The following is a 21,150-nucleotide window of genomic DNA, read 5'->3' as shown; positions in this document are numbered from 1 at the left end:
TTAGCTTCTGGGACATGCTTATTTAATATTTTTTTGTAAATATATATATGAGGGCAAAAGAAGCATATATATATATATATATATATATATATATATATATATATATATATATATATTTTTTTTTTACACACACACATCATTGACAAAGTGCTTTTATGCAAGAGGTATTTTTCTCTTCATTTTATAGGTGAAAAAATTGAGTCTCAGAAAGATGAGATTGTCCACAATTCATATCTAAAAAAAACATATTCAGCTAAACTTTAACTTAGAAATATGGAATACTAAAGTCAGAATGTTTTTAAATTTTTTGCTTTTATTGGTGCATTATAGTTGCGTATAGTAGTTGGGTTCATTTTGATAATTATACATGGACGGAATTTAAGTCCCCAATGCCCACTTTCCCTTCCCTCATTTCTCCCCATTCCTCTTTTTCTACTCTTCCTTCCATTCATTTATATATTTTTAATTGGTGCTTTATAGTTATACATTAAAGTGAATTTCCCTGTGGAATATTTATACATGCACATAGTGTAATTTTGTTGAATTTATTCTGCATTTCCTCCCCCTTTCCATCCCCATCTCTCCCCCTCTCCTTCTGCTCTACTGATCTTCCCTCTGTCTTTAAGATTTCCAACCCCCAACCCTTGCTTTTCTCCTTATTTTGCTTTAGTTTCCACATATGAGAGAAAACATTGGACCCTTGACTTTCTGAGTCTGGTTTATTTTACTTAGCATGATAGTCTCCACTTCCATTTGTTTACCAGCAAATGCCATAATTTCATTCTTCTTAATGGCTGAGTAAAGCTCCATTCTGTATATACCACATTTTCTTAATCCATTCATCTAATGACGGGCACCTGGTTGGTTCTATATCTTGACTATTGTGAGTTGCATTGCTATAAAGGTTGATGTGTTTCACCGTAGTATTCTGATTTTAATTCTTTTAAATAAGTACCAGGGAATGAGACAGCTAGGTCATATGGTGGTTCCATTCCTGGTTTTTTGAGGAATCTCCATACTGCTTTCCATCTCTCCATTTATCTACACAACTAAGCATATATCAACATGAACAAAGTAGGACCAGGTAGAAAGATCAATTGTTTTCTTTCTAATTCCCTTGCTTTTAGGTCCATGGTTAGCTGTTATTGCTAGAGTTCTAGATATGGTAATTTGGTCAATTTAGACTGAAACATGGTATGAAGCATGGTGTACTAATTTGCAATCAAAGTCAGGGCTTTTTAACTAGACCATATCTCATGTTATTCATACTATACAAATTATAGGGAGAATGAAATTGGAGAAAAGACCAACTGTGAGTTACAATGAACTGTATGAACTTCTAAATAATGGCATAAAAGTAAAAATTATGTATATGTTTGTGTGTATGCATGTATACATGTATGCATGTATTTTAATATACAGTCTATATTTCAAACACAAATGACATCACATTTAAAGAAAATCTATTTTAATTTATGTAAGTTCTCTCTTCATATACAAACTCCCTTAGCTTTAAGAGGAAACAATATATGTTGGAAATTGCAAAAATACATGAGCCTAAATTTATGTTAATTGTTCTCTATACACCCTCTGAAATTTTTGCTGCCACTTCTTTGCTCAAACTATAATTTCATCTCTAATCTATATATTGTCAAACCCAAACGTTCTTAAGGACCCAATTTAAATGTCATCACATCCCTGAAACCTTTTCTGATTCCTCTAGTGTTAAGCACAGGGCATATTACAGGTAGACAATAAATGTTATTTTCCTTCCTTCTTTTTTCATCTAAATCATAAAGGTATTTTACTTGCTATATTCTTATTCTTCATTTGTTCATTCATTCATTCCTCTATGTATTCATCCATCTCTCCATTTATCTACACAACTAAGTTTTTAAGAACCTGTGGGCCATGCTAAGCCCCATACTTTGTGCTGGTATAATAATGAGCTAAAGGGACAAATGTCTGAGAGACAGACATTAATCAAATAAGCCTCCCAGATTGATATAAAATTGCAACAGCCATCAATGCGATAGACAGGCATACTGCACTAACAGCTTATTGAGGCTAACCTCTCCAGTAAAGTGACAAGTGACCTTTAACTGAAGGGTGCATGAATGTTAATTGAACACAGAATTTTCCAACTAGTGAGAAGAGGCAAACACAAAGGACTGCAATACATGGTAAGGCAGATAGGAACTAGAGCATGTAGGCCAGGAGAAGGCTCGTATTCCACCCTATGAGTAATAACAAGCACTCTCTGTCACTTAGTTATAAACTCTTTGAGAATGGAGGAAGTTTTACAATTTTTATATCCTATGTGTCACTAACAAAGAACTCACTAACAGCAGAGAAACAATAAATATTGAATGAGTGAGTGAAATTATAGTCTAGCAAAACTCTTGAGAGCCCTTCACCTCTGCTCACCCATGACACTGGTATGAAGCAGCAGAAAAGTCTTACGGACCTTCTGTGACTTACAGCTAGGAAATCTAAGCCAAAGAAATGTATCCTCATCACATTGAAGTTAGTCATTCAGGTAGAGAGCTGAAAGAACATTCTGAGTCTTCTGTGGCAAACATTTTATTTCCAAAATGTTCGCTTCCTGCTCAAGCATCTTTTTTCTCTCATGATGTTTTCCATTTGCCTCTTCTGAACCTGTCACACAAATGAACAATGCCACATTTCCAGATCCAAAATGAAAACAGAAAAAGGCAATAAATCAAGAGTAAAAGCAACGGTCTGATTAGAATTGACTGTGAGCAATTGGTACTTCATTCCTGTTTGCTCTTTAATTGGTTTTTATGGCAGAATGTATTTGTGACAGCCGGTACATTTTGCAACCCATCTCACTCTGATCAATCTGCTAATCTACATTCCAGCACTTGGGGACTCGCAGTATGTTCTGTGAGTTTATTTTAGTGCACTTCCAAACTTGAAGGTTATTTTTTATGTATATAAACTAACATGCTATATGTATATATTTTCTTCACCAAGGAATTCTATAGTTTCCCGTCTGTACCTTGTCCAATCCTATGTTCTAAATAAAGGTTCAATTAGTGCTTGCTGATGATAAAAAGGAGTAGATAAAACAATTTTTCCTTTCAACCAAAAAGAAGGGTAGGAGGATGGTAATACATGTCCAAAAATAGAAAGGACTGAATGTGGGTAAATTTTATAAAACCAATGCAAATGGAAAGAGGTCCACTGCTGTCTTGCAGAAACAATGTTTTTCAAAAGCTGTAGACAGCACTGTTGTGAGTCTGAGACCAGACGGTGTGTCTTGATTTCTTGGCCTTATGACTGCCCAACATAACATCCGTAACTCACATGTCCAACATATGTGAAGCACAGAGTTTGCCCTTCATTTAGCATGGTGCTTTTCCCAGAAGTCTGGGGAAATGCCTTTCTAGGAGAGCCCAGGAGGCTGATTTCAGCATTCCCGAATTTTAAATGCCTTGTTATTTCCTGGGTGAACCATGCTTCATGGCATGTATCTCCTTTTTTTACTTATCATGGCCCTTTTATTTGCTCGCTTGTTTGCTTTCGGTCTCTCCTTAGAAAGACAGTCTCCAAGAGTGCAAACCTCAGGATGATTTGCTCCCCAACCTATCTCCAGAAGTTGACCCCATTCCTGACATATGATTAACATAAAAAATAATCTTGAATTATTAAGTGAATGAATATTTTATTTAAAATAACTAAGCATTATTTCTCTGTAGCCAATACTCTGTTGCAAGAAGCAGAAACCTATTTGAACTTATTCAAATAATTAAGGGGTTTTTTTTTTTTGAAAGGATCTAGCTGACTCTTATGAAACCAGAAACAGAAGAAGAAATAGAGCCAATAAAGGACATTAAATATATGATCTATGAGGTGCTGGACTTATATCTTCTGTCTTGGTAGGCAGAATTAAACACAACCCTGCATTTCCCAACATATAGGGACTAATGCTCATCCTTTTTCTTTTTTTCCCTAAGCTGAGTATTTGGTTAAAATCAAGGAGAACTCTTCATAAGTATCCCTGAAAAAGGCAAAATGTCCAACTAAAGGACAACAGGTCAAAATATTTGTAAAATACAGAAATCATATTTTAAAATAATTATAACTACCTGGAAAATATTTATAAAATCATAGTGAAGTGAATTGTTTAAAATTGTTGTGCCACATTCAAAGCATCATCACAGTTTTGCTAAGGTGCATTGAGGGGAAAACAAAGAATAAAATAATGACTATCATTGAGTTCACAATTTGGGGAATTTTTTTGCTTCTTCATAGTTTTTCTGCCTTTTCCAGATATTCTATAATATAGGTGTATTGTTTTAAAAGTAGAAAGAATTAAAACAGGGAAATACTGATTTTTAAATATCCTACCTCTTTTTAAAGGATATCAAAACACATTTATTTATATGGAAAAATATTGCTATGTGTGATTTTGGAACAGTTTTCAAGTTATGTAAAATAAGCATGCTATTTATGCTGAATATGGCTTTTACATTCACGGGGGGTGGGGTGGGGGACCAGCAATGCAATGCTACTCTCCCCAAATTATATGTGTTCCCAAGTATGACCACCTCCATGGCTTTTTTTGTCTTTAGAAAACACAAGAGCTCTGATCCCTTGTTTCCAAGTAGGTCCGTTTAAAAAGTTGGTTCCACACTAAGCCAAATAGCAGATTCATTGTCTTGGGTCTTTATGTCAGAGTTTCAAAAGACTTTCTTGGAACATGCACGTACTTTTAGATTTGCCTTTTCTTTCAAAATATCTCCATCTATAACACTATGAAGCTCTGTTTAAAAATCCTTCCGAAGTTCTGTTTTTTTGTTTTTTTTTTTTTCCCTTGGCATTGAGGGAGAAAGTGTTTCATTGACATGGCACTGGGAAAACAAATGAGCTTTAGTCTGAACAAGAAAAAGGACTCCCTCTTTTCACTGCCTGGAGTGCAGAACTAGGAGGAATCAGAACTCAGGATAAATAAACAAGGGCCTGTCCCCAGCTGCTCAGTTCACTCCATTCGTTGGCAGTTGTGGAGTCAGAGGAAGCAATTGTCTCCTCTGTGCTTATGCAGATGAGTCGAGCTTTTCTGAACCCAGGTTGAGGGGACATTTTGAAAGCAAGAGCTGCTGCCTCCTGCAGATGAGTACTTAAAAAAGAAACCATTTTACCTATACAACTGAGACCTAGATGATGGCTGCTACAAGCTCGTATTTCCTTTATGTCTTAGCTTTTCGTTGATGTGAGCAAAATACTTAGGGAAAAGTTTATTTTTGTTTGTTTAGTCCATGGTTGGCTCACTCCTTTGCTCTGGGACCAAGGTGAGGCGGAACATCATGGCACTGTGGTGAGGTGCTCATGAAGGCCAGGAGGTAGAAAGAAAAAAGGGGAAGGGACCTCAAGAACTCTTCTAGGGCACACCTTCAGTGATCTACCTCCTACAACCAAGCCCCACCTTCCTACAGTTCCCACCCAGTTACTCCATTTAAAGTAGGGTAGACTGATTAGGTTACTGCTTCCGTAATTCAATCATTTCACCTCTAAATATTCTTACAACACAGAAGCTTTGGGGGGACACCTCATATCCAACCCATAACACTTGATAACCCCTCTCTTTGACCTTTAATGTCCTAACACTTCTCTATGAAATATTTTCTTTCTTTTTTTATGAGTTGAAATGTTTCAAAATGTACCTTGCAACCCTATAAGGGAACTGTTGAACAGAGTGGATTTTATCTGATTCAATGGTTTAAAAGATTTATATTTTTAACCAGCTGATGGAATATAATTAACCCTGAAATAGAAATCAGAAGATATTTTTCCTTTCCTTATTCTGCTAATAATTAGCTTTGTAACTTGGTCAAGTTACTCCACCTGCCTGGATTCCAGTCTCCTAAAATGTACTAAGCTCCCTTCTCATTGCAAAATTAACTTCTTTTCTAAATTTAATAAGACATGGGCCCACTAAAAAGCATTAAACCAGACCTTCCATTAGAAGATGATTGTTTGCAGGATTGGGGGGAAATTAAGCAGTGTTGGTGTTTGAGAAATCACTCTTCTTTTCAGTGCTCAGATAAGTCATGCCTGAGGACACCTTCTCTGAAGAAGAGAGCTTCCGATGCCAACTTGGAAGGAAAAAAGGATTCTGGGATGCTGAAATACATCAGACTTCAGGTACGGGCACCTGGATCAAGAACATCCATGGAGCATTAATAGGGAAGAAGTTCCAGACAGCCTATTTACAAGCATTTGGGAAACACAATATAAGTTGGCACCGTGCTGACATAAAGGACTCCTTAACTGGTGAGAAAAGTGCCACCAAGTGTGCTAGGAAAAAATCCTTCTTGCTAGGCATCCAGATTCACAGACAAGGCCAGAGGGGTTTAGCTGGAGCCACATCTTTCCCCAGTCTGCCCACTCCAGCGGAACTGATTTCTCATCAGTGCGTGGTGGCAACACCCATAGGTTTCAGAATGAGACAGTCTGGATCCCGTGTCTGCTGCTGTAGCTCTGGGACTCTGCACAGGTTATTTAATTTTCCTGGGTCTTAGTCTCTTCATCTATAAAATGCGGAGTATAACACTAGACCCATCCCAAAAGATTATTGCATGAATTAAAGAAAATACTATATTTACCTACTAATCATAACACTATTATGTTGCTATTGTAAGCTAAACTCTAAATTATACCTTTCTGCAGGGAAAAAAATTTTTTTTCATGTTTTTCTGGAATGTATTTAAAATTATGACTTTTCCAGAACCTACATTTACTGCCTATATTATCTGAAATAATGGATTAAATATGTTTTGTGGATGGACCTGGGGTTATAACCACAGTGTATACTGCTTCAAAGGAAAATGCCATTGAAGCTCACGCTGGCTTAGAAAAATAGCTTTCTAAGGACTCCTTGAGAAGTTACTGTTTGCTTCTGGTTTTCAGCAGAAATCTACCAACAGGAAGGAAATACGCAAGTCTTTAGAAGTCAACCAGGACTTTTAAGACAAATATACATTGGCTGGTATTTGTCTTTTCTTGTGGTGTTGTATGTGTTCTACAGTTTATTCTTGGGTGGTTGTAAAGCTGATTTTGTGATGAAAGCATTACCAGATTAGTGAGGGAGGTTTTTTTACCCTTCTAATTTTCTTCAACTGAAAAGTATAAAGCTCATACACTATGCCAACTAGATATGCTCCCCTTGTAGAAAGAATTTTCAGGTCATTTAAGGAAATCAGAGAGGGGAAGTTACTCATAAGGAAGAAGACAGTAGTAAGTGTCCTAAAAGATTTTAAAACATGATTTCCATCTTTTCCCAGGTGATGAGCTTGTCGCCTGCTCCTTTATCTCTTTTAATCAAGGCAGCTCCAATTCTGACAGAGGAGATGTATGGTGATATCCAGCCAGCAGCCTGGGAGCTCCTGCTCAGCATGGATGAGCACATGGCAGGGGCAGCAGGTAAAGAAAGACCACCTGGGACCCCACTCCTGCAGCCACTGCCATACTGTTGAAATAAGAGAGAGGGGAATTCATTTAATTTTTGCCTCTAGATTAGGTTGGTGGCAATTGCTAGAACTGTAAACATAGTTGTGTGCTATAGGAAATAAGACCCAGGTTTTGAGTGCTCCTTTACAAAATCACTACGTGATTTGCACAAGAACAGTAGATCTCTCTCAGGATATGTGTTAATCAGCTTTCCAAAACTATTAACAAAATACCTGAGATAACCAATCTATGAAGAGAAAAGGTTTATTTGGTTAATGATTTTAGAGGTTCCAGTCCATGGTGGTACGAGACGTAAATGGTGGGGAACACATAGCAGAGCAGAACTGCTCACCTCATAACTATGAAGCAAAAGGGAGAAAAAGACAGAGTCTCACAGTCCTTTTCAAAAGTATGCCCCCAAAGACCAAAGGACCTCTCACTAGGCCCCAATTCACCCTCTGCCTCCCAGTAGCACCACCCTGGGGAGCAACACATAGGTTTTTAGGAGACATGCACCATCCAAACTCCAGCAGTATTAAGAAATTAGAGTGATAATTTTCCTCCCAAACTTACATTTTCACTATATTTTCTAAAAGATAAAATTCTTTTTATGTTATTTCCTAGATTTACCGTGCATCACTATCATTAACTTTATCAGATCTCATGAGAGTAATTTTCTATGTCCAAATTACAATGTCAAAATAAATTCATGAAATTTAAGTGACTTGTCCAAAACATATCTGGTAGATACAAAATGTAGGCTCTTCGTTTCCCCCCTTTTATACAAATTCCTTTATTTATCCATAGTTATGTTGATTGCAAAATGCACATGGTAAAAATTCAAGTAGTACAAAAATTTATGAAGTTAAAAGTATCATCCTCTTTCCCATGACCACTTGTTCCTTTCTTCAGAGGCAACAATTAAGTTTTTCAGGAATTCCTCTAGGGTACATTTTGCGTGCGTGCGCGTGTGTGTGAGTGTGTGTGTGTGTGTGTGTTTGTGTGTGTGTTGTGTATATATTGCAGGTTTTTGTTTCCACACAAGGATATTATAAAAGCTTTTGCACTTTGCAGTTTTTCACTGATATTTGGAGAGCATTTTAAAATTATTTTATAGTTTTACCTCAACTTAATTTATTTAATCAAGACCTGTGTGTAGAATTTTAGGTTGATTCTAGCCTTTTGTTCTTTTGTACTACACTATAACAAATATCTTCAGAAAATATATTTGTTTACATTAAATGTCAGGTTTTTGCTTCTCTCTGAGAGCTACGGAAGGCATTCTTTCCCAAATCAGGAAAGTCATGGAGACTCCAAGGGAAAATATAAGCAGGTGGACCAGGCTTTCAGAATGACTAAAAGTTAGCCAAGCAGGGAAAATGGTGTTGGTGTGGAAATAAACTGGGCTTATTTGGAAAGACTGGAGACTGATTTGACCACTAGAGTAGCTTTCCAGAGAGACCACCTATCCATAATATTAGAGAGGTGAGTGGAACTTGGATTGCCACAGATCCTGGATGGCAGAGTTAGGGTTGTGGACTTTCTAAAATTGCTATATGAGAAATTACTCATGGGCTCTGAGCCAAAAATAAAATGTGCATAAAATACTGAATTATTACCAAGTTTAATGTGGCGGCAAAGAGCAGAATAGTTTGGTTTTAGAAATAGAGATTTTTTTTTTTTTTTTTAGGTGAGGGGAGTGTGTGACATAGAGTTGGGAGACATGACCTGGAAGAAATACAGAGAAAAGCCAGTTGGGCACTGTGGCACACACTTGTAATCCCAGCAGCTCAGGAGGCTGAGGCAGGAGGATAGCGTGTTGAAAGCCAGCCTCAGCAAAAGTGAGACCCTGTCTCTAAATAAAATACAAAATAGGGCTGGCGATGTGGCTCAGTGGCTGAGTGCCCCTGAGCTCAATCCCTAGTAACCCCCACTCCCCCCAAAAAAGAGAAAAGCTGGAACCAGAGATAAACTTGGGAACAAGTAGATGTAGGTGACAGCTGAAATAATGGCAGCAGATGGGGACCCAGGAAAAGGGATCAGAAAAGTAGAAAATTAATGATTTCAAGCCATGGAAATAAAAGAGAGTAAGTCTCAAGTAGATTGTTTCAAAGGTGTTAAGGGTAAAAACATTCGGTAAAAAAAATACCAATGGATCTGATAATCAGTAAGCATTATAAGGAAACTACTGTTGTAAAGAGATTAGAGCCTTATAGTGATTTAAAGAGTGAGCATGATGTTTAAAAATTAAAGCAGTGTAGAGTATATTTTTAAAGGGAAGTAAAAAAAGGAGAAAGAGTAGAGACTTAGGCAGCTGGTAGGCTAGGAATAAAAAGGATATTAATAAACCAAGGATCCCAATAACTAACATTTGTTATAGAACTATATTACACAGACAACTTGTTACTGATAGACCATTCTGTAGATGAGCAAACTCAAGTCAGAGAGTTGAAGAAACGTATCCAATCTGCACAACAGAATTAGCCAGAAAATCCATCTCAGATCTGATGGCACATTGTAGATGCCCTTCCCGTTTTACCACATTGTCATAGAAAGATGAAATGTACTTTAGAACTGTGCGACACCATTCACTTTATAAAGCACTTTCTCATACATTCTTTGATTTATTTTAACAACAAATTTGAAGTCAGGCGTCATCATCATTCAGTTTATCAGTGAGGAAATGGAAGCTAGTAGAATCTAAAAGGCTTGCCCAAGATCACAAAGGACTAAGGCCCCGCTTTGGGTCTTCTACCAAGACTGTCTGATCCTGTTTTGAGGCTCTGGGAGAAAGCAAGAGATTCCAGAATATGTTTTTATGATTGCCTCTGATCCTTTATCTGTGCTTTAGCGTATTTATCAGTCTCATTGTTCATTAGCACCTGACCTTTCTCTTACTGATATTTAACTTTTCCCAAAATTAAAAAATAAAATGGAAGTATTATGATCCATGAAGTCTTTTTGCTTATCCATCTCTTCTATCTCTAAGAAAGGTAGAAGTTTCTAATAGAATCTGCAATGTGTATTTTTAAAATACAACTGATGATACAGAAGTAGTTTGCATTGGATCTTATGTAATGTTCTTGGGTTACCGTGGGATGACTCTAGCCACTTCATAAATAGTGTATTTTGATGTGTGATTTGTTTTTTCATAGGCTTCCTCTGGCATTCTCTTTTCTCTGTGAGCCAAAGGAAGCCTTGCTTAGCATAAGTTATTCTACTGAAATGTCACGCTGTTGCTGCTTTTGCAACAGATTTTGGATGATTATAGGTGAATCAGAGTGATGTTTGGTTTCTAGGGGTTTTGGCCAGTGCTAGTGGCTTGGCTTTGAGTTCAGAAGTCATTTTCAGAAGATCTAAGCAGCTACCACTTCTTCCCAACCCCAGAAATCAAGCAAAACTTAAAAATGTGTAGCTGACGAATCATTAACTCTCTCTAGCTGCCATGTTCCTGCTGTGTGCTGTGAAGGTTCCTGAAGCTGTGTCTGACATGTTGATGTCAGAGTTCCACCACCCAGAGACTGTGCAGAGACTGAATGCTGTCCTGAAATTCCACACGCTCTGGAGGTTTCGCTATCAGGTCTGGCCCCGGATGGAGGAGGGAGCACAGCAGATTTTTAAGGTGAGAGATACTTCCCACATGAGAATTTGATCAGCAAAACTAACCCAAGATTTTTTTTAAATCCAAGAACGTGGGAGCTACAATGCATAGTAAAGGAAAACCTTGTCTTTTGTTTTTCTAATTATATAAGTAAACATAACTCACACATGAATGAGTTCTTGTTGCTAAAACAAAAATTGAAATATCGAAGAATGTAAAATAGAGAATCAAGTTTCTATAAAACCTCAATAGCATACTAACATCCCCAGAGGTAAGCACATATAAGTGGATTGTAATCTTCTATGCATTTTGCTGTTAAAAGAATACATGCGTGTGTATCTTATCTATCTATATATCTGTCTACCTTTGGAGGAAGATAGTTAACACAACTAAATGCCATTTAGTTGAAACTCTTTCATTTTATTGATGAGTAAACTGAGGCCCAGAGAGGTTCATGGTGTGTCCTCCAGCAAAAAAGCTTTGCAGACAGCTCTTCTCTTTGTTTCTTGCCTATTCTGTGAGGAGTCACATAGGTCCTTGACACCTATTAAAATGGATTATGTCTTAATTATACTTCAGACTCGTTCCAGGCTCATATTTCATCTTGCTCACCTCATTCTTCTCTTATCAACTAACAGATCCCGCCTCCCAGTATCAACTTCACCCTGCCCTCCCCAGTGCTTGGAATGCCATCTGTCCCAATGTTTGACCCTCCGTGGGTCCCTCAGTGCAGTGGGAGTGTCCAGGACCCCATTAATGAAGATCAGTCTGTGAGTATCAAGCACTTTGTCCCCATTCTCCAAGTTGCCTGGAGTACATGTAAAAGAGAAAAGCAATAAATATGAGATAACTCCTTTGTTCTTATTAAAAGAATATAATAACATTCATAGAGTTGTTCATTTCTGTGACAGAAGAAACTAACACCCAGTAGTGGTCATTTGCATATGTCCCAATCAACATAATTTTGTCTTATAAAAGCTTCAGTCATCTTATAAAGTTATTTAAAGCATTAGGCATGGATTTCTTGACCAATGGAAGCACTTTGATGCTATTATACAGCAAACTTACTAACTTAATCTATAAGATATGAAATACCTGAAGGTTAAAAATACTGAGCCTGCAAGAGTAAGAAAAAGAAGAGAGTTGGGGGCTCCCACTTCCTCTTTTGCTTCTTATTTTGCTGGTCATCAATATCATCACCACACATATTACTCAGACCTCAGGTCTTTTGCTGCTCTTCCATATCACAGCTGTGTAAAATGTGACCCATTAACAGCTAAGTCAAGAACACAGCTATTCGCACACAAAACCCAAGAATATGAGGCTATTGATAAAGTAAATTCTCAAAATATGCCTGCTTTACTTACTTTTCCAAATTATGAATTATGTAAAAGATTTGGAAAATATAGCAAAAATAGAAGAACTCATCTCTTTGCACAAATCTATCATCTTTCCTTGAATAAATTCCCATCAAATTTATGGCAATTACATATACATGTTAAAGACTTTCAATACATTTAACAAAATATCCCCCAAAATTTTATGCCATTTTACCTTACACATTTTTCCTTAAGAAAAACATCTTTTCTATTCCAAGTAATGTGTGTGTTTTTTTAATTGACACCTCAAGTGGCAAAAAATAGTTATTGGTTTTTTAATTCACACCCTTTTGAAAAAGTTAGTCGAATATTGAAGTTAAGTTGAACATTTTGCATATAATGTGCAGACTTTGTAAGGCATTTGCAATTTTCTTGGAGAATTGTTTGAACTCTTCACCCATTGCAATTTGCCTGTTTTATTTTAGTTTTTTCACGTACAATATCTTCATATCCCGTGATCCAGTGCTAACGAGAAAGGCACATCTGTTTCTTTTATCATATGTGTGGTAATTACAACATCTGAACCACCAGCCTTAGATTCTTGACTTTTCTCCCATACAGGCATGGATTCCCTTGAGCCAACCAACTCTCTCCTGACTTTACAATATGTTTGAAACTAAGTCCCCTGCCTCTGTAACCAGCCCTTTCTCTCCCTCCACAATTCTTACCTTTTGCTATATAATAAGCCAGCTTAGCCACCTCGTCCTGAAAATGAATTGTCCAATCACATGCTTTTTCAATGCTATTGTGCCATTCGTCAAGGTAAACCTTTTGTCTTATGTTAATATGCAGCAAATGAGGCTTCTATGCATGTCAACCTTTAGAAGAGTTACCAAGATCTCTTTATCAATCTCTAGACGCTTATGTTACTATAGGCCAACAAAGAGATGTGCAGTTGCTGTTGTACATAGAGATTGCTTCCTATTGGTTGTGAAGAATTCCAGGATCACTTCTCTGCATTGAGACCACTGTATCCAGAGCTCTTGGAATTTGTCTCAGCATAAGGAAAGCATAAATAGAATAGCTGTTTTGCAAAGTGAAATTCATCTGTTGAAGAGTGAATTTGTCCTAGAATTTTCCTTTATGCCTTTGGTACCAGTAGACACAGATCAAATTTTATATTCAACCATAGTCACACTATCAACTCTCCTAAACTCAGTAATTGTATTTCTACAATTTTAAGTATTTACACTGTGCCACAGTGTTTATCTACAAATGTTATTTAAAGTGTAATAAATACTTGGTTACAAAAATGGAATAAATCACATACTAACTGGTTTATATGAAAGATGTATCTCCTTCCTCCTCTTTTCCATGGTTTCAACTTTCGATTTTATTAACCTTATGTAATATATATCCTTCATTTAAAGCCAGTTCAAAAAAATGTGTACTAAATCTTATTTAGTGTTAATATTTAAAAAGTGAATCACTGATATCACCAAAAATCCTAAAAGTTAAATAAGATTATTTTCAGAAATTACAGGTATTCTTCAAAAACTATTCTAATTGAGTTAAAAAATGCTCAGTCATACATAACTTAGAAAATTGGTAGAAAAACAAATAAATCTCCATAAAACTAGATAATAAAGGCCCTAACATTTCCTGAGGTCAAACTACCACATGTGTGTAATTCATTAGGTCATTTTTTATGACTCTGACCTTGCAGGAAGAGTTCCTACTAAATAAACCTGCCCTCATGTCTCCACAGAAATCCTTTTCTGCCCGGGCTGTCTCTCGCTCTCATCAAAGAGCAGAACATATCTTAAAGAACTTGCAGCAGGAGGAAGAGAAGAAACGCCTGGGTCGAGAAGCCAGTCTCATTACTGCCATCCCCATCACCCAGGAGGCTTGCTATGAGCCCACCTGCACACCCAACTCAGAGCCGGAAGAAGAAGGTGCCCTCTGCACCCGGGACTTCTTTGGGGGCTGAGTCACAGGGAAAGGGCTTGTTTTTAAATAGAAATTAGTGACCTTGTGTGATGTGAGGTGATATGCCCCCTCCATCTCTATCACTTTCTGACAATATCCAAAGAAAGAAGTTGTTGCTTTTTAAAGTCTAGAGTTGGCCCATTTCCCAGGGAAAACATTAGCTGTGCTGAGGGAACCCGTCAGATCATGGATGAAGGCTTGGTTGTGATTCTAGATTCTGGCTAAATTCAGAATGCTTATTAAAGTAAATGCAACCACTCTTTCATCATTAAAAATAGGGTTAATCCAATAACTATTTTCAGCCTTCATACATGTAGACAATTTGTCAGTTGATATAAAAAATGATTGTTGAATCATTTAAATTTCAGTGATTCTGTGTTCTGACTTCCTGGAAAACTTTAGGAGGAACTTTTGTCTGTCTTTTGTAGAGTCGTTGTTTCCTGGTCATTCTAAGTGACTTAAGCCCTGTGGTCTGAGAGCAGTATATACTTGTGGTATAAGCATAACTGTATCTGTGATGATGATAAATTGAGTTGTAAAGTTCACATGCCCCGTTTTGTTTGCCAGTAGAAGAAGTCACCAATCTGGCATCCCGCCGACTGTCGGTGAGCCCCTCCTGCACCTCGAGCACCTCCCACAGGAATTACTCCTTCCGCAGGGGGTCGGTCTGGTCCGTGCGTTCCGCTGTCAGCGCCGAAGGTATGTCCTCTTGCAAGTGCCTTCTTTATTCCTCATGGCTCACATATTTTGAATCTTTTTCCAGTTAACATCACCTTTTTACTTTTACACTGTCCTCATTAAATAACTTATTTGATGACTTGAGGTTAAAAAAGAAAAACAAGAGTGGAATCCTTAAAAAAAAAAAAAATGTTGATTTCACCCAGGAATTCTCATTTTTAAGTTGACCTCTTTTAATTACATTACATGTATTCATATTGCTGACAGTCCTGAAGACATTACTGTAGACAGTAAATGGTTTTCTTCCCTGGCTACACATTACAATCAACTGGGAAGCTTTTTTAAAATGTCCAGACCAATCACAATTACAATCTCTGAAGGTAGGACCCATGTATTGGTTCTTTTAAACCCTCCTTCAATGACTCCAGAGTAGGACGTTATTCTGGAGTAACTTAACAATCAAATTAAGACTAAATATCATGATATTTCTATAATGAAGTCTGATTCTTGATATGGGAGGGGTGGGAGGCAGACTGATGTTCTTCAGCTCCCAAAACATAAAAACTATACTTCTCTAATGAGGAACAACTGGCTAACTGCTATATGGTTATAACAGATATCATCACTGATTTATGAAGTCAGCAAAAAATATATACAGAAATGGAACAAATAGAGCAGTCATTCTCAACCCTTTGCTACACAATCCTAGGGAATTCTGAAAAATGACTGATGCTAGTTATTCACAACTTATGGAGATGGGACCCAAGATATATCTGTTTTTTCACAACACTTTTAATAAGAAATAATTCATATACTGCAAGATTCATCTCTTTGATGTATACAGTGCTGTAGCTTTTAGTATATCCATAGAATATGCAACACTCACCATCTTAATTTTCAAATATCTTTTTCATATCAAAAGAAACCCCATACCAATGGCAATCACTCTTCATCTGCTGCTTCCCTGAACCCAGCAAGAATTAATCTGCTTTTTATTTCTATGGATTTACCATTTCATGTAGATGGAATTGTATGATACATAGTCTTTTGTGACTGGATTTTTTCACTTGGCATAATATTTTCCAGGTTCATCCATGTTGTAGCATGTATCAAGTTTTCATTCTTATTTATTCCCAAATAATTTTCTATCACACTGACATAATTCTTCTTATTTGTCTATCCATCAGTTTCTGGGCACATGGGTTTGTTTCCATTTTGTCTACTATGAATTAGGCTCTTAGGAAAAGACATGTGGAAGTTTTTATGAGGAAAATTGCCAAAGTATTTCCAATGTGTCTTTACCATTTTACATTCCCATCAAAAAGTGCGAGGGTTCCAGTTGCTCCACATCTTTTCCCACACTCCTTATTGTCTGTTTTAGTTTTAGCCACGCCTTTGGATGTGAAATGGCTATCTCATTATGATTTTGATTTGCATTATGCTAATGCAAATGATCTTTTCATGTGCTAATTGACTATTCATATATCTTCTCTAGGAAAATGTCCATTTGAATCTTTTGTCTGTATTTTCTTTATTACTTTTTATGTATTAAATTTGCATATCATTTATTGTAAAAGATATAATTACAATTACATGAAATACAAATGAGAAAGCATTTATCTCAATTCATGAAAGAAGTATGTAGATGTAAAACAAAGTGTCCAGACTGTTATTTGCCCATTTTTAATTTTTTAATTTCATTGTTGAGTGATAAGAATTATTTATATATTTTGGAAACAGGCCATTTGTTAGATAAATGGTTTACAAATATTTTCCTCCACTCTGTGGTTTGGCTTTTTACTTTCTTAATGGCAAGTTTGAAACATGGAAGATTGTAATTTGATTTAAGTCATATATGTGAATATATATGTGTATATTTTATATATATATATATATATATATAAAATTTTGTCACTTGTACTTTTAGTCATATCTAAGAAACAATTGTGTAGCCCAAGATAATGAAGATCTGTTCCTATGTTTTTTTCCCAAGAGTTGTATGGCTTTAGCACTTATATTTAGGAGTCCAGTCAATTTTGAGTTAATGTTTTAATTATGATATTAGAATTCAACTTCATTCTTTTGCTTGTAGATATCTAGTTGTCTGAGTACCATTTATTGAAAATATTCTTTTTTCTTCATTAATTTTTTTGCATTAATGTAAAAAATCAATTGAACACAAATGTAATGGTTTATCTCTGATCTTTCTATTCTATTGATCCATACATCAATCTTTGTGTCAGTAGCATACTGACACATACAGTCTTGATTACTGTAGCTTTATAATAAGATTTTTTTAAGGAAAATATGAGTTTTTCAACTATGTTTTTCTTCTTCAAAATTATGTTAGCTGTTCTTGGTCTCTTGGCACTTTTATGTGAATTGGAGAATCATTTTGTCGACTTCTTAAAAAAAGACACATGAGATCTCATTGCATTGTATCTGTAGATCACTGTGGGATTTATTAAGTCTTCTGATCCATGAACACGTATACTTTTTCATTCATTTAAGTCCTATTTCAACAATGTGTGTAGCTTTCAGTACTTGTACTTCTTTCATTGAATTTATTCCTAAGTATTTTATTATTTTTGATGCTAGTTTATTTAAAAGTGTTCTCCTGCCAGGTATGGTGATGCACACCTGTAATGTCAGGAGCTATAGAGGCTGAGACAAGAGGATTGAAAGTTCAAAGCCACCCTCAGCAAAAGCAAGGCACTAAGCTACTCAATGAGACCCTGTCTCTAAATAAAATACAGAATAGGGCTGGGTATGTGGCTCAATGGTTAAGTGGTCCTGATTTCAATCCCCAGTACCCCCTCCCCCCCAAAATAAGTTATTCTTCTAATTTTACTTTTGAATTTTTATTCCTTATGTATAAAAATACAATTGAGGTCTGGGGTTGTAGCTCAATAGTACAATGCTTGCCTCACATGCATGAGGCACTAGATTTGATCCTTAGCACCACATAAAAATAAATAAAATAAAGATATTGTGTCCATCTACAACTAAAAAGTCTTTTAAAAATACAGTTGATTTTTGTATATCTTGTATCCTGCAGCTTCTAATGAATAGTTTATTACTTCTAATAGTTTCTTGTGGATTCTTTAGGCTTTTTTATACATGAAATTACATCATCTGCAAATAAAGATAATTTACTTCTTTCCTACTAATCTGAATGTCCTTTTTCTCTTTATTTTACTATCTAATAGTACTGGCTAAACATCCAGTATGGTTTGTATAGGAGAGGTGAGATCAGATATTTTTGCCTTGTTTCTGATTTTAGGGGGAAAGCATTCAGTCTTTTACTATTGAGTATTCACTAACTTAATCCAGTTAGTGTTAGTGGATTTTTTATTTAAAAAAAAATCTGTGGGTTTTTAATAAATAGCCTTTTTAATGTTGATGAAGTGCCCTTCATTTCCTAGTTTTGTTTTTTCTTTTTTATTATGAAAAGTGTTGGGTTTTATCAAAGGCTTTTTTGTACTTATTGAAATTCTCATGAGTTTTTTTTTTATTCTATTAGGATATATTTGTTGCTTTTTATATGTTGATCCTCCCTTGCATTTCTGAGATAAATCTCATTTGGTCATAGTATATAATCTTATATAGTTCTAGATTCAGTTTACTAATCGCTTGTTGAAGATTTTTATCATCTGTACACATAAGGGATACTGACCTGTTTTTCATTTCTTGTGATGTCATTATCTAGTTTCAGTACAAAGCAATACTGACTTATTAGACTGATTTAAGAAGTGTTTCTTTCTCTTCTAATATTTAGAAGTTTTTGTGAAGAATTAGTGTTAAATATCTGTCCAGTATTTGGTGGAATTGGCCAATAAAGTTACCTGGGTCTTGGCTTTCCTTTGTGGAAAGTTTTTTTTTATTACTATAGTAATCTCTTTGATATAAATCTACTCAAATTTTCTATTTCTTCCCTAGTCAACTTCTTTAGATTATTCCTTCCTAGAGACTTGTGTATTTAATCTACATTCTCTAATTTATTTATGTGTACTTGTCCTTAATATTTCTTTGCAATCCTTATTATATTGATAATTATGATTGGTAGTGATGTGTGCACTCTTTTTCCTCAGTTTTAGCAATTTGGGTCTTTTTTTTTCTTTTCTCTTTCTCAGTCTACCTAAAGATTTGTCAATTTTATTGATCTTTTTCAAGGAATAGTATTTAATGATGTGATTCAATATCTGACCATTGGTTATTTGGAATTTACTGTTTGATTTCTATATATTTGTAAATTTCCAAGTTCTTATACAATTATTGATATATAATTTAATCTCTTAGGGTCAGAAAACATATTATTTCACCTTCTTAAACTCATTGAGGCTTGTTTGATTACATATATTCTGAACTATGTCTCAGAAAAATGTTTTATTATTATTGTATATGTATGTTAGGTTTAGTTGGTTTATAATGTTGTTCAAGTCCTCTATTCCTTTTATGAAGTCTGTCCAGTTGTTCTAAACATTACTGAAAGTGGAATAGTGAAGTTTATAGTGATTACCTTTGAATTATCTATTTCTCCCTTTAATTCTGTAAGTTTTTACTTCTTAATTTTTGGGGCTCTGTTGTTGTTACAGATGCATGTAAAATTGTTTTCCCAATGGGTTGATTTTTTTATAATTACAACATGTCTTCCTTTGCCTCCAGTAAAATTTTTTATATTAAAATTCAATTTGATAATAATATAGATGTTCCAGCTTTCTCTTAACTATTGTCCATATGGCATATCTTCTGCCATCTTTCTTCCGTCTTATTTGTGTCTCTGAAACTATATGACTCTAATAAATACTATATATTTTAGTCATGTTTGTTTGTTTTTTTAAATTGATTTTGTTCGTTCCTTATAATTATATATAACAGTGGGATTCATTGTGAAATATTCATATGTATAAACATACATATGAATGCATGTAACATAATTTGGTCAACTTCTTTCCCTCCCTTTCTATACTTACCTTGGGCTCCCTTTCACTTACATTTTCAAGAGATCCCCCCTCACTTTTTTCCTCTCTATCTTCTACCTGTGAGAGTAAACATTCAACCCTTGACTTTCCAAGTTTGGCTTATTTCACTTAACATAATACTCTCAAGTTCTTTTTCACTTTTTATTTTTACCGCTCATTCTGTTTCTTGATAGGAATATTTTGTCCATTTTTACTTAATGTAATTATGGATAAAATAAGATTTATATCTGACATTTTACATGTAAAAGATATGGCATGCAAAAGACAGATTTATTTTTATTGTTATTTTGTATTATAGCTGTCATGTTTTATGTAACATATATAAAGTATTAAAATAGAAAATACACTACTGATAGAATATCTTTGTCTAGTTGAGTCCCAAATCTAAGCTTCCTTAAAGACAGTTTCTATTGACTGCTTTTATTTCTCTATGGACACTATTTTCTTGATGTCTTTGCATGCCTCATAATTTTTTATCAAAAAATGGAAAATTTAAGTTATATCATGTGGGAGCTTTGAAAATCAGACATCCTCTTTCTAAATTGGGGCGTGTTATTGCTAGAAGTTGTGTTATTATTTGTTTGGTTTCTGACTGTTCTGGACTAATTGTTAAAAATCTGCATACTTTCTTGAGTATGATCACCTAAATCTCTTCAGTTAAATTAGTGATCAGGTAATGATTAGACAGAGCTTTTTCTTAAATGCCAGGTACTGAAGAGTCTCCTAGCCTTTGCTGGAGGGCTCTATAGATGTACTGAGTCACCTTCCTGTTCCAGTAGTTTAAGACTCTGCCTTGGCTTTCACTATTTCACTTTATGCTTGGGCAGAGCCTCAAGGTCAGCCAGAAGTGAAAGGTTAGGAATTTAGGTCTTTCATGAGCGAGAGCACACCCTTGCACATTCATGCAGCCATCTAGATACCAAGAATGTGTCAGAGACCTACATTCTCCAGATTTTCCTTTATATTTTTCTGCAGATTCTTGCTTGCCCCAGCTGATACAAGCACCTCAGCCAGCTGTAATGTGAGACAGTTGTTTGCTAATTCTTTTTGGCCAATGCCCTGGGTATAAATCATTTGCACTAAGCAAGCAATGAGCAAAGTCAAATAA

The 21,150-nt window shown here is 35.6% G+C and overlaps 1 protein-coding gene across 5 annotated transcripts in view; it reads left to right on the top strand.

The window, feature by feature from the left end:
* Positions 1 to 21,150, top strand: part of Unc80 (unc-80 subunit of NALCN channel complex) — a 184,429-nt gene that overhangs the window by 102,764 nt on the left and 60,515 nt on the right. For 4 of the 5 annotated variants that reach the window (XM_076866004.2, XM_076866001.2, XM_076866003.2 and 1 more), the window contains 6 exons: positions 6,061 to 6,168; positions 7,308 to 7,446; positions 10,914 to 11,095; positions 11,713 to 11,844; positions 14,162 to 14,348; positions 14,950 to 15,081. In XM_076866004.2, coding sequence (XP_076722119.2) covers positions 6,061 to 6,168; positions 7,308 to 7,446; positions 10,914 to 11,095; positions 11,713 to 11,844; positions 14,162 to 14,348; positions 14,950 to 15,081 — 880 coding nt within the window. The remainder of the gene's footprint in view (positions 1 to 6,060; positions 6,169 to 7,307; positions 7,447 to 10,913; positions 11,096 to 11,712; positions 11,845 to 14,161; positions 14,349 to 14,949; positions 15,082 to 21,150) is intronic. The other variant, XM_076866002.2, reaches the window with a different exon arrangement.

This window comes from Callospermophilus lateralis, chromosome 9, assembly GCF_048772815.1.
Source record: "Callospermophilus lateralis isolate mCalLat2 chromosome 9, mCalLat2.hap1, whole genome shotgun sequence".
NCBI lineage: Eukaryota > Metazoa > Chordata > Mammalia > Rodentia > Sciuridae > Callospermophilus > Callospermophilus lateralis.
The sequence above is the reverse complement of the archived record's forward strand: the minus strand, read 5'-3'. Positions and strand labels throughout refer to the sequence as shown.